General features: G+C 40.3%; 5 protein-coding genes and 2 non-coding genes across 7 annotated transcripts; 2 read left to right on the top strand and 5 right to left on the bottom strand.

The window, feature by feature from the left end:
• The first annotated feature begins 124 nt into the window (after positions 1-124).
• On the top strand, positions 125-197 carry VTP21DRAFT_t111. Its single transcript has one exon. It is a non-coding gene; the product is annotated as a tRNA-Lys (tRNA).
• Positions 198-1156: 959 nt separating this feature from the next.
• VTP21DRAFT_11272 (uncharacterized protein) lies at positions 1157-2068 on the bottom strand (the record flags this gene model as incomplete). Its single annotated transcript, XM_069390700.1, has 2 exons — positions 1157-1264; positions 1340-2068. 2 exons carry the CDS (start codon positions 2066-2068, stop codon positions 1157-1159), a joined length of 837 nt encoding a protein of 278 aa, XP_069252822.1.
• Positions 2069-2740: 672 nt separating this feature from the next.
• VTP21DRAFT_11271 (uncharacterized protein) lies at positions 2741-3778 on the bottom strand (the record flags this gene model as incomplete). The annotated part of the gene is made up of 1 exon (XM_069390699.1): positions 2741-3778. The coding sequence occupies one exon, from the start codon at positions 3776-3778 to the stop codon at positions 2741-2743; it is 1038 nt and encodes a 345-aa protein (XP_069252821.1).
• Positions 3779-4404: 626 nt separating this feature from the next.
• On the top strand, positions 4405-5339 carry VTP21DRAFT_11270 (uncharacterized protein; the record flags this gene model as incomplete). The annotated part of the gene is made up of 3 exons (XM_069390698.1): positions 4405-4422; positions 4483-4983; positions 5052-5339. 3 exons carry the CDS (start codon positions 4405-4407, stop codon positions 5337-5339), a joined length of 807 nt encoding a protein of 268 aa, XP_069252820.1.
• A 194-nt stretch (positions 5340-5533) lies between these two features.
• VTP21DRAFT_11269 (uncharacterized protein) lies at positions 5534-6579 on the bottom strand (the record flags this gene model as incomplete). Its single annotated transcript, XM_069390696.1, has 2 exons — positions 5534-5712; positions 5781-6579. 2 exons carry the CDS (start codon positions 6577-6579, stop codon positions 5534-5536), a joined length of 978 nt encoding a protein of 325 aa, XP_069252819.1.
• A 512-nt stretch (positions 6580-7091) lies between these two features.
• Positions 7092-9075, bottom strand: VTP21DRAFT_11268 (uncharacterized protein; the record flags this gene model as incomplete). The annotated part of the gene is made up of 3 exons (XM_069390695.1): positions 7092-8252; positions 8316-8588; positions 8650-9075. 3 exons carry the CDS (start codon positions 9073-9075, stop codon positions 7092-7094), a joined length of 1860 nt encoding a protein of 619 aa, XP_069252818.1.
• A 1202-nt stretch (positions 9076-10277) lies between these two features.
• VTP21DRAFT_t93 lies at positions 10278-10350 on the bottom strand. The gene has a single exon. It is a non-coding gene; the product is annotated as a tRNA-Lys (tRNA).
• Between the last annotated feature and the right edge of the window lie 366 nt (positions 10351-10716).

Genomic DNA, 10716 nt, shown 5'->3' with positions numbered 1-10716 from the left:
TTTTCAACACTCACCAGGTTTAACAGAGTAGGATACTTTTCAATATGCTTTCTGAATGTCTATGTGACTGCCTCTGTGATTTCCCCATACAAAAAACCAATTATCTCGTAACAAGTCAGTCAGGGCCCGGCTAGCTCAATCGGTAGAGCGTGAGACTCTTAATCTCAAGGTTGTGGGTTCGACCCCCACGTTGGGCGTCCTTATTTTTGCTTCACTTAAGCAGATTTCAAGAGTTGCAAGTATTAACATTGAGAAAGACAGCAATGATCGGATTAATCCCACTACATTATCACTACATTTTTCCAATGGTATGCTAATGTTTCATGGCTACTGGATTTTTCATATTAAGTTAAAGTGAAGAAAGCAAAAATGAAGAGATGAACTACGCTTGTCCATGTAGAAGTTCGTATCTAGATTTGACGCTTTGAAGTCAATACAGGGAATGATATATCAAGTCAACATGAAATGGAAAATGGTATAATTATCGTATGAAATGTACTACAAAAAAATCGCAATACACCTAAATTTCAACTTAATATTACTTTACAACATTTGATAAAGTGTGGTAGTGAAAAGAATTACTATTATTATTTTATATGATATTTGACAAATGTTAGACAGAGTCTCATCTAGATATATGGTTTAAATTCATATTGAGATAATTCCTTTGTAAGAAAGATTCTCCTCCTTTGCTGTGGGCAAGTATTGAGTTAATAGTTGCTAACGTTAATGCGTAAAATATCAGTTTGCGTATATACTGTAGAAAACAGTCGACATGAGTACAAAATGAGTAACATGTCCGTTCTTTTTTTACAAGTTATTTTACAAGTCTACCAAATTGTTCTGATTTGTACTTTTCAAATTTTTCGAAAATTTAAAATAAAATCCGATATATATGAATATTTTATAAAATAGAGGGTTATCCTAGATAAAAATTGTGAAATAAAAAAAAACCCAAGGAAAAATGAAGATAAACAAGAATTTTCCAATATCATGCAAAGAGGGGTGTGTATATAACTGAAATATAATAGATATATAAATTCCTTATGAAAAACTATAAAAAACAAGAACAATATAAGCATATACTAATCGTTAAATAATTTGCAAATAATAGAAAACTTTGTACGTATTAGTTGACAGGAATTGCGTGTAAAACTCAAGGGTCTTGAAGTTCACGTAGAAAATCTGCGTTAGATTTCCGAGAGCGCGTGAACCCAAACCCTGCATCACTACCTCTCATTTTGTCTTTAAACCTGTTTGAGGGCTATCGGGAGGCGAATATAAAAAATTTAGAAAGATCGTCATCGCGAATTCTGTTAGAACATCTCTGCCTACTTACAGATAATTTCCATTTCCTAAAAATAAAGATTCCAATGCCTGCAGCTACAACCACGCATCCGATTGCAATACCCGCAGTCATTAACTGGCCCCCACTATTATCCTGCTGTTGAGGTTGCGCATCCATTGCCTGCACAGATTGCGAAGGACGCAATTGACTTTGATCAAGGGCACCCGAAGAGGCTGGAGGAACTATCACCACGGATGTACTTGTTCTAGGACCACGGCCACGTGAGGTAGAAGGCACTGGGTCAGGAGTAGGGGTCGGGCCAGGATTTTTAGGATTAAGTGTGGAAGGATTTGGCGTATTGGGTTGAGAAGGCACAGCCGGCGGATTCACAGTCTCCGGCGGTGGTTCTACTTTGCCACCACCGGAATTGTTATTATCTGGTGATTGTTTATTGCCATTATTTGGTGGTTGCTTATTCCCATTATCGGGCGGCTGGGATGGTTGTGAAGGAGAAGGATCGATACTAGTACCTGGAGGTTTACTGCCATTATCGGGCGGATTCTTATTATCCGGCTTTGAACCATTGTCTGGGGGATTAGTTCCGTTATCAGACGGTTTGGGTTCTTCCTTTGGCTGCAGTGGAGTTCCTTGTGATGATGCAGGAGGATCGGCTCGCCTTACGAGTCCATTTCCTCCGGAATCAAAGGAGTAGGGATGGGCAGCAGCTTGTAGTCCCAAAAGGGTAAGCACAATCCAGACGGAGTAGACGTGTAGTTGCATTTCGGGTCAGTTTTGAAATAGACTAACAAATTGCAGATCACCTCCCTGAGAATAAATAATTGCTTGATGTCAGATGTGCTTTTTCAAGCAATTGCGACCCTAGCGTTGCATTCTATCAATTATACCTTTTCACAATTTATTTGGAATGAAACTATTCTTCAACGAAATTATTCAGGGTACTGGAGGACAGAATAAAATCGGTAGAAATGCGCGTGGTGGTATACTCCTAGTCCTTTGATTGAGATGGTGAAATGCAATTAGAAAGATGAGCGAATGCTTTCCAAAGTCTAGCCATATGGACTAAGAGGCTTTTTACACAGACTCCGTTTAACTAATTGGAGTTGATAAAAATTTTATTTTTGGTTGGCACACTGTTGACGGTTTACACCATACATGCAGCTTGGTTAAACATGCTTTTCCCCCTCGCATAATCGTCTTTCTGAAAATACTGTCCAATCAACTGAGCCATTTCATTTTGCGAATATTTTTAGGTTTGTTTCTCGATGCTTCGATTAAACGTCATACCATCATTAGATATGACGATTTCCATTTATGGAATTAAGAATTAGAAATCTTGGAATGATGATTTATTATTCCCAATAAACAATAAAGAATTATTCCCAAAATAAAATTCCATTAGAGGAAGAATAAGCAGTAAAAGAATAACAAGGATTAAAGCTCGCATACAAACACCCCATCCTCAACTTGCCAATCGTCCTCAAAACTAACTGGTTGAGAGAAATCCATCTCACCCTCCTCATCAATTTCCGACCAGCAGCCAAGAGATCCAGGCGCAATGGACGATTTAAGTGAGCCATAACCTTCATCTTCCTCTGAACCATTGGCCCCCTCGGTTGCGAGTGAAAGAGAGTTAAGCAGCTTCTTCGCCTCCATAATATCTGGACGATGTAGGGGATTTACCGTCAAAAGTGCCATAACGAGCCGCATTACTCGTTGTGAAATGTGTGGGAACATCTCGGAAAGAACGGAAGAGTCTCGAAGATAACGGGCATATATCGGATCCCTTTCATGTGCCTCTTGCCAAGGATGTTTTCCGGTCAACATGGCTAACAGTAGAACTCCCAGGGACCAGACATCGCCTTTGGCAGCGTCAACAACTCCAGCAGTTTTAGTATCTTCGTGCATTTCAGGGGCAATATAGGCCAGCGTTCCATAGCCATATTCTGGAACGTATCTTTCTTCGGTGGCTAGTCCAAAATCTGCTAGTTTCAGGGTTCCGTCCTCGGCAACTAGTATGTTTTCAGGCTTGATGTCGCGATGATAAACGCCACGTGAGTGCGCGTGATATACTGCTTCTACTATCTGTCCAAACATTGATACTGCTTCAGCTTGCTCAAGGTCGGTACTCCCACTAGACTCAATCAAATCAAAAAGATCTCCACCAGCGCAAAGCTCCATGACAATCCAAGTGTCTTGATATGTGTCGAAAACTCGGTCAAGTTTAACAATATTGGAGTGGTGAAGACGAGAGTGTAGAGAATGTTCGACCCGTTGATACTCGAGTTCGGCGGAAGATAATCCATATTTCGAAAGGCGCTTCACGGCATAATAGGTGTCATTGGAAATAGAGCGAGCGAGATAGAGAAAACCGTAGGAGCCACTACCGATCACATCCAAGAGCTCGAGATCGCCATCGAGGACCTCTCCAAGTTTGGAGAGCGCATATTCCGATTGAATATCTGCAGGCATTTTGAATTTTTTTACAAAATAGACTATATAAAAGGAAGAGTTGGAGCAAAAAAAAGAACAACTTTGTACAAGACTTGTCAGGATAAATAGTCTATGAAAAGTGTCTAAAGAATACTAGATGAAATTGTCCAATAATAGGATGAACCAAGAAGAATTGTAGAGCTTGTAGAGCTAAAAGTGGAGGTCGAAGACGAAAAGGAACTCGTTAAAACGAGAGTGGATGTCAAAGAGGAAGACATTTTGGAAAAATAAGTGCTGATTTGGCTGAAAGGGAAGGAGTTGGGGAAAGGAGAAACTTTCCGTTTAGTATTGCGACATGATGACTACACAATATCTATAAAACTAATGGGGATATGAAAAATAATAATATGATTAAAATTAAAAACCAAGAAGAAAAGGGAAGAGCGGCTCGGCGGGCATTTTATATTTTGCGCATTGCGCCAAATAGAATCTGACTCATATTTTTTCTCTTCGATTCTGCTGGTTCTCGGAGTAAAATTTTTGATTATATTTTTAAGAAGTGGATACGTATCTGTGCTACTCTAGAAAATTCTACTGATTCATTTGAACTGCATCCATAATTTTTTCCGTATCACACCTTCTTCACAAACACCGACCAACATACTATGTCAAGATTTCATAAAGTAAAATGACAAATGATAATTTCACTAGTGACTTTATTAATCATGACAAATTTGACGTAGGTCAGTACTATAGATCCAGATACAGAGTTACCCTCTTTTTCTCAACCATCGCACGCAACTTCCAGTCTGTCGAATGATCTTCACAATGACAATGATGCTTTAGAGCCCGACCACGAAAACGATTCCCTCACTGCCACAGAAAATAATCCTCTTCTGCCTTCTCAAAATACCACTACACCTCCTCCGCCTCAATCTCATTCACACCATCTCCAGATCCATAGTACCGATGGCGTCTTTTCTAATCTTACAGCAAAGCCCACTACTGGAGCTGCCAAAGAGGACGATCTCCCACCCTCATACGAAGCTGCCGCCCTGGATGCTCCGCCGCCTTTCGAGTATGAAGTGACAGTAATCCCTTCACTTGAGAGTGATGAAATTCTAGTAGAAGGCATGCCAGTTGGAAGCCTCTTCTCATTCCTATGGAATATGCTGATATCAGTCGGATTCCAGTTTGTGGGATTCATGCTTACCTATTTATTACATGTGACACATGCTGCCAAGGTAATTCGTTCGAATATTACATCCATCCGGCACTTGTAATGACATTTTGTGTTTTCTTTTAATCTTAGAACGGATCCAAAGCTGGACTCGGTCTTACTCTAATTCAAATTGGCTTTTTCCTTCATTCTCGACCACTTAATTCCACTGATAATAGCTCTAGTGATGATGGGAGCTCGGTCGACCCCTCCGATAGCGATAGCAGTATGTCCCTAAATATAGGCATGTCCCTAGTCTTAATGGTCGTGGGGTGGTTTATATTGGTAAGAGCAGTGGTGGCATATATCCAGGCTCTGAAGATGGAGAGAATTATCGCCATGAGAAGTAGTGAGGCGGAAGCTGGGGAAAACTCAGTGTAATTTTGAGAATATATTGTAATTTATACTATGCTTTTGTCATTCTTTTACATCCCATCGTGTTTGCCTCTGCCTGGGCTATGTTTGTTTTTTATGATTTCTTCCTTTGTGATTTCGACATCGAATACAAGTTCATATATCACATTAGAGATGGAATTTTGCCATATAGATTACCAGAAAAGAATGTATTGAAATTTTTAGAGGAAAAGCCGGATGGGATAGCTGGGCTGTTTCGTTCGGAAAAGTGAATTAATCAGACTAAACAAGAAGATAAAGGTGCCCATTGCAGCATACACAACAATTCGCTGCTTCGCACCATCTGCAATTTTGGGTGCAGCGACGGTAAGTACGACTACGCTCAGCGCGCAGCCAGCATCTATAAAGAGGACCGGCATAATTGGATATATCAGCGCAACTCATTGAAAAATGCTAGGAATCACTTACATAAGACTGCAATAATTTGACTCTCAATCCCATATTGATTCTGATATCCACTCGCTATATATTGGATCTTTCCTCTATTGCCAGCGACATAGGGCGGTTTTCGAATCTGGTTCCACATGTGCCCACTACACATCATAAATACCGTCACCAAGGTAGCAAACATCCATGTGTTCCTGCTCTGCACGACTTTCATAACCTTGGGATACATTATTTTAAAGGAAGCAAGTACACCTGCAAAAAGGAAAGCAACCGAGGCGATGAGAGTGTAATTCAGCGGACGCTTGACGGGGACTTCTGTGCCTACAAGAGGGGCGAGGAATTCTGCCAAGGATTCAGCCTCAAACCCTTTATTCAAGTCGTATCGGACAGGGTCCGGGTTACTTCTTGCATAAGGACCAGAGGTGGGCGGATAATAAAGAATATTTGGGGCAGTCGTCAGTTTCAATCGCGCATATATCTCTTGACCATCTTTAAAATCCAATTTTCCAAAAAACAACGCTCTCTCTTCATTTTTCTCGTTTTTCTTTTTCCAACTTGACGCGACCAAATGGTATTCGGGATCAAATTTGCGGCACGGGATACAGTTGAACTCCCGCCCGAGAGCCGTCAAGAGAACGACGAAACCGTAGGTCCGGGGAGTGGCCGTAAATTCGTCAAAGAGTGCGGAGTTCAGGGGGACAACGCCGCCATCGCGTTGAAGAGATTGAAGTTTAGAAATGCGAGCAGATGAATCTGAACGTGATGCTAAACATGAAGAGAATGCAGCAAAGAGCAATAATAGAAATGCGTGCGATCGCATTATAAACAAGCGTAATCTATATGATTCCTTAGGATAATATTCGTGAACGCACAACTATGGCCGAGATTGAATAGAGCAGGGTTTCGACGTCATCGGCCTAAGCCATGAAAAGTGAAGTACGGGGATTGTGTAGTTGGATTGCATAATATGCAATCTTTATATTTATATTATAAAGAATCACTATGCCTCTTCTTATAATAATGATACCCTTTGCTAATGCAGAAACAAAACATTTATAAGATTACTATCAAATTTGCGAAAAAGCCTGAGAAAAATCATTCAAAAATGGGTGCTTGTGTTAGAAAAATTGGAGGAATCTTTAGGATAACTCAATAACTTCAACTAAAATTTCAAGAGTTAGAGAATCGTTTTTTATAAGGTGATTCCACCTTTGCATTTTGTAGAGAGTTTACATGATAAAAAAAGGAGAGTAGGGAGGATAATATATAGACCATAGTGAATGCTGGCCATGATCAGAGAAAAAATACCATTCAATACTATTAAAAGATCAGTTAAGTCAGAACGTATTTAGGTCCCTCTCCACCCTGTGGTGGTACCCAATTAATTCCTTGGCTAACATCCTTGATATCGCACGTCTTACAGTGTATGCAATTTTGCGCGTTAATCTGCAAACGCATTTCGCCCGGATTTGACTCATCCTCCACAAACTCATACACTCCAGCAGGGCAGAATCGGGATTCAGGCCCAGCATACACATTAAGGTTCCTCTCCACTGCACGACGTTTATCCGCAACTTGCAGGTGCACAGGCTGATCCTCCTCATGGTTGGTTCCCGTTCGCGATACAGACTCAAGCAAGTCGAATGTAATGACACCGTCAGGCTTGGGGTAATCGATAGGTTTAAATTGACTCGCGGGCTTGAGTTGGGCATAATCTGGGCCTTTATGATGGAAAGTGAAAGGAACTTTCCCTTTCAGAATAAGGGTGTCAATACCCGACCACATCATTCCACCATATAAACCGAGGGACGTGTGGAAAGACGGGCGCACATTGCGAATCTCCCAAAGCTCCTTCGCCACCCAAGACTCACGTAGATTTTTCTCATAATCTTCAAGCATGACTGGGCCACTGACATCTCCGCTCGAATTAAGAGCACGGAAGGCTGATTCTGCAGCAAGCATCCCGGATTTCATTGCTGTATGAGTACCTTTAATTTTTGGCACATTCATGAATCCAGCGGTTGCCCCGATTAAGGCTCCTCCTGGGAATGCAAGCTGAGGAATCGATTGATACCCTCCCTCATTTAAGGCTCTGGCCCCATAAGAGATGCATTTGCCACCTTCCAAATACTTGCGGAGGAAAGGATGGCTTTTATACCGCTGGAACTCCTTATAAGGAGACAAATAGGGGTTCTGATAATCTAGACCAACTACTAGCCCAAGAGAAACAAGATTATTTTCCATGTGATACATAAAACCTCCTCCATAGGTCATCCGATCGAGAGGATAGCCGAGCGTGTGGACAACCAGACCGGGCTCGTGTTTAGCTGAGTCAATCTCCCACACCTCCTTGAGTCCGATACCATATGTCTGGGGTTCGCAATTTGCACGGAGATTATATTTGCGGGCGAGCCACTTGGTAAGCGAACCATGGCAGCCTTCAGCAAGTAAAGTGACTTTGGAGTGGAACTCCATTCCGCGCTCAAAATGATCCTAAGTCAAAAACGGATTCAAATAAGTAATTTTTACAAAGGAAAAAAAAATGCTGGAATATACCTTTGGCTTCCCACTTTTATCTATTCCCATGTCATTTGTTGCAATTCCCTTCACTGCACCTTGTTCGTCATACAATACTTCTGTCGCCGCAAAGCCCGGGAAGACCTCGACACCAATCTCTTCGGCCTGTTGTCCCAACCATTTAACAAAATTGCTAAGGCTAACAATATAATTTCCTGTGTTATTCATTTGAGGCGGATGTGGAAGTGGAATCGCATATTTCGAAGTTAAAAATCGCATTTTATCGTGGAGAGCCGGTTGATTTAACGGGGCCTAACTCATAATAGCAGATATTAGAATAAAATATAGCAGCATTCAAAGATTAAGCACTCACCTCTCTCTCTTTCCAATCTGGAATCAACTCATTAAGTGCTCTAGGCTCAAGCACAGCCCCACTTAAAGTATGTGCTCCAACTTCACCAGCTTTTTCTAATACTACAACACGGATTTCCTTGTTCTCAGCATTTGCCAATTGTTTCAATCGAATAGCCGCAGCCAGCCCAGCGGGGCCAGCACCTACAATTACAACATCAGTCTCATCAACAAAGCGTTCAGCGGTGAGGCGTGGATCAACTTCGGTGTCCGGTGTGACTGCAGCGAGATGACGAGGGGCTGCAGTAGTGAATGTGCGAGAAGCTTGAAGCCGATATGTGGGGATGAAATGGTTTCGACATGGTAGTCGCTGAGTTAGTGGTAGTCGCAAACGAAGAGAAGGAGTAATAGATGGGACGCGTTTCGGTAATCTACCGAAAAACGACATTTTCAGGAGTTTATTGATGTGTGTTTGAAGACAAAGGGCTAATTCAAAAATATATTCTCTCTTGCCGATATATAGAAAAATTTGCTTTGAACAGGTGTGAAAATGAATGTGATAATAGAGGTTTCGTTTTAATGATGACGTAGCTCGTGGGAATAGATCGCTAGATGAGGGATACATTTCGATTCCTAAGTGATACGAATCTAGTCTACTACTTGTAATCCTTGTTAAAGTACTTTAGTACCTCAATCACCCTAGTTTCCGAATCCTAATCAAATACGACATTTCGGAAAGTCACTATTACTCAACTCTAAGAACTCATGCTGACACGCCTAATATTTCCGTGTCCTGGGAATCCTGGCTCAATTGGCTCTTCCTCGAATCGTTTTAACTCAACCACAGGACGCAATTTCTCGCGTCCCTATAGGAAAAAAAAAGGTTTTAACTCAGATGGTGTATTTCAAAAAATTATACCTGTAATGTTATCTCTTATAATATTATTTAACTGATATCCCACACATGGTTCTGCCTATCAGGAAAACTAATGTAATTGTTTATACTCAAAGCTATTACTTGAAAATATTTTTATTTTGCTCCCAAAATGAAGTATTATGCTTTGAAAGTTAGTTTCGAGTCTATAATATAGAAGTAATAAATTCAACTAAACGAAAGATGTAGCTAGAATACGAACTGCACAGAATTGGGAGAATCGAATAGCAGTCCATCTCCTCAAAGGATAATAAAAAGAGGATTCGCACGTTAGGTTAGAGAAGCTAGACTACAAATATTTGGAATCCTGAACTTCTCCATCCAATATCCTAATTATTCTATCACTATGAAATATTGAAATATATAGACTTTTAATTTTTTTATAATAATTATAGTTGACATTCCTCTTACCCTATATATAAATACAGAGCTGTTATTTTCATCTTTATTTTTTTTTCTTTTTGTAACTGATTTCTTTTCTCTTTTTTTCCTTCTATATTTCTCTAATCCCTCAAGAATATATTGTAGTGGTTATTTTATCACCTATTTTCTTCTTTATTCTCTAAACGATAAACATCTGGCATCATTCATTTTTATTGAATAGGATACTTTTTAACAATGATTCTCTCAATAAAAAAATATTATCAAAGTCGAATACTCTATTGATAGAAATGTTTGATAAAGCAATTATTCTATTGCCAAAAATGAAAAAATAGCGCCCAACGTGGGGGTCGAACCCACAACCTTGAGATTAAGAGTCTCACGCTCTACCGATTGAGCTAGCCGGGCTAACGTTGAAATAGAGTTTAGAAAATCATATTTGAATAATTTTATTCCATAACCAATAATAGCTCTCGGTCGCCCTCTTTACCACCTCCCCTCCTCCTTACTTCATATCTTTCACCAAATACCCGATCACTATATACATCTAAGCTACCCTTTATTCCCATACTCCACGTTTATCACCTTCTCTATATCCTTACCCCCTTGCGTTTCTTTACTTTCTTCTCTTCTCTCCCTTTCTGGGCTAACATAAATTGTCAAAATCTAAGTTCCACCTTGCCACCTAACTATATCTCCACTCCTTTATTCCTCCCTTTCTTATTTCATTGTAATCATTAAACTCTTGTAAGCTACGGAAACTAATAAAAGTCT

The sequence above is a fragment of the Calcarisporiella thermophila genome (assembly GCF_041956535.1).
Source record: "Calcarisporiella thermophila strain CBS 279.70 unplaced genomic scaffold VTP21scaffold_8, whole genome shotgun sequence".
Classification (NCBI taxonomy): domain Eukaryota; kingdom Fungi; phylum Calcarisporiellomycota; class Calcarisporiellomycetes; order Calcarisporiellales; family Calcarisporiellaceae; genus Calcarisporiella; species Calcarisporiella thermophila.
Note: the sequence above shows the minus strand (reverse complement) of the source record. Positions and strands in the feature narration are given on the sequence as shown.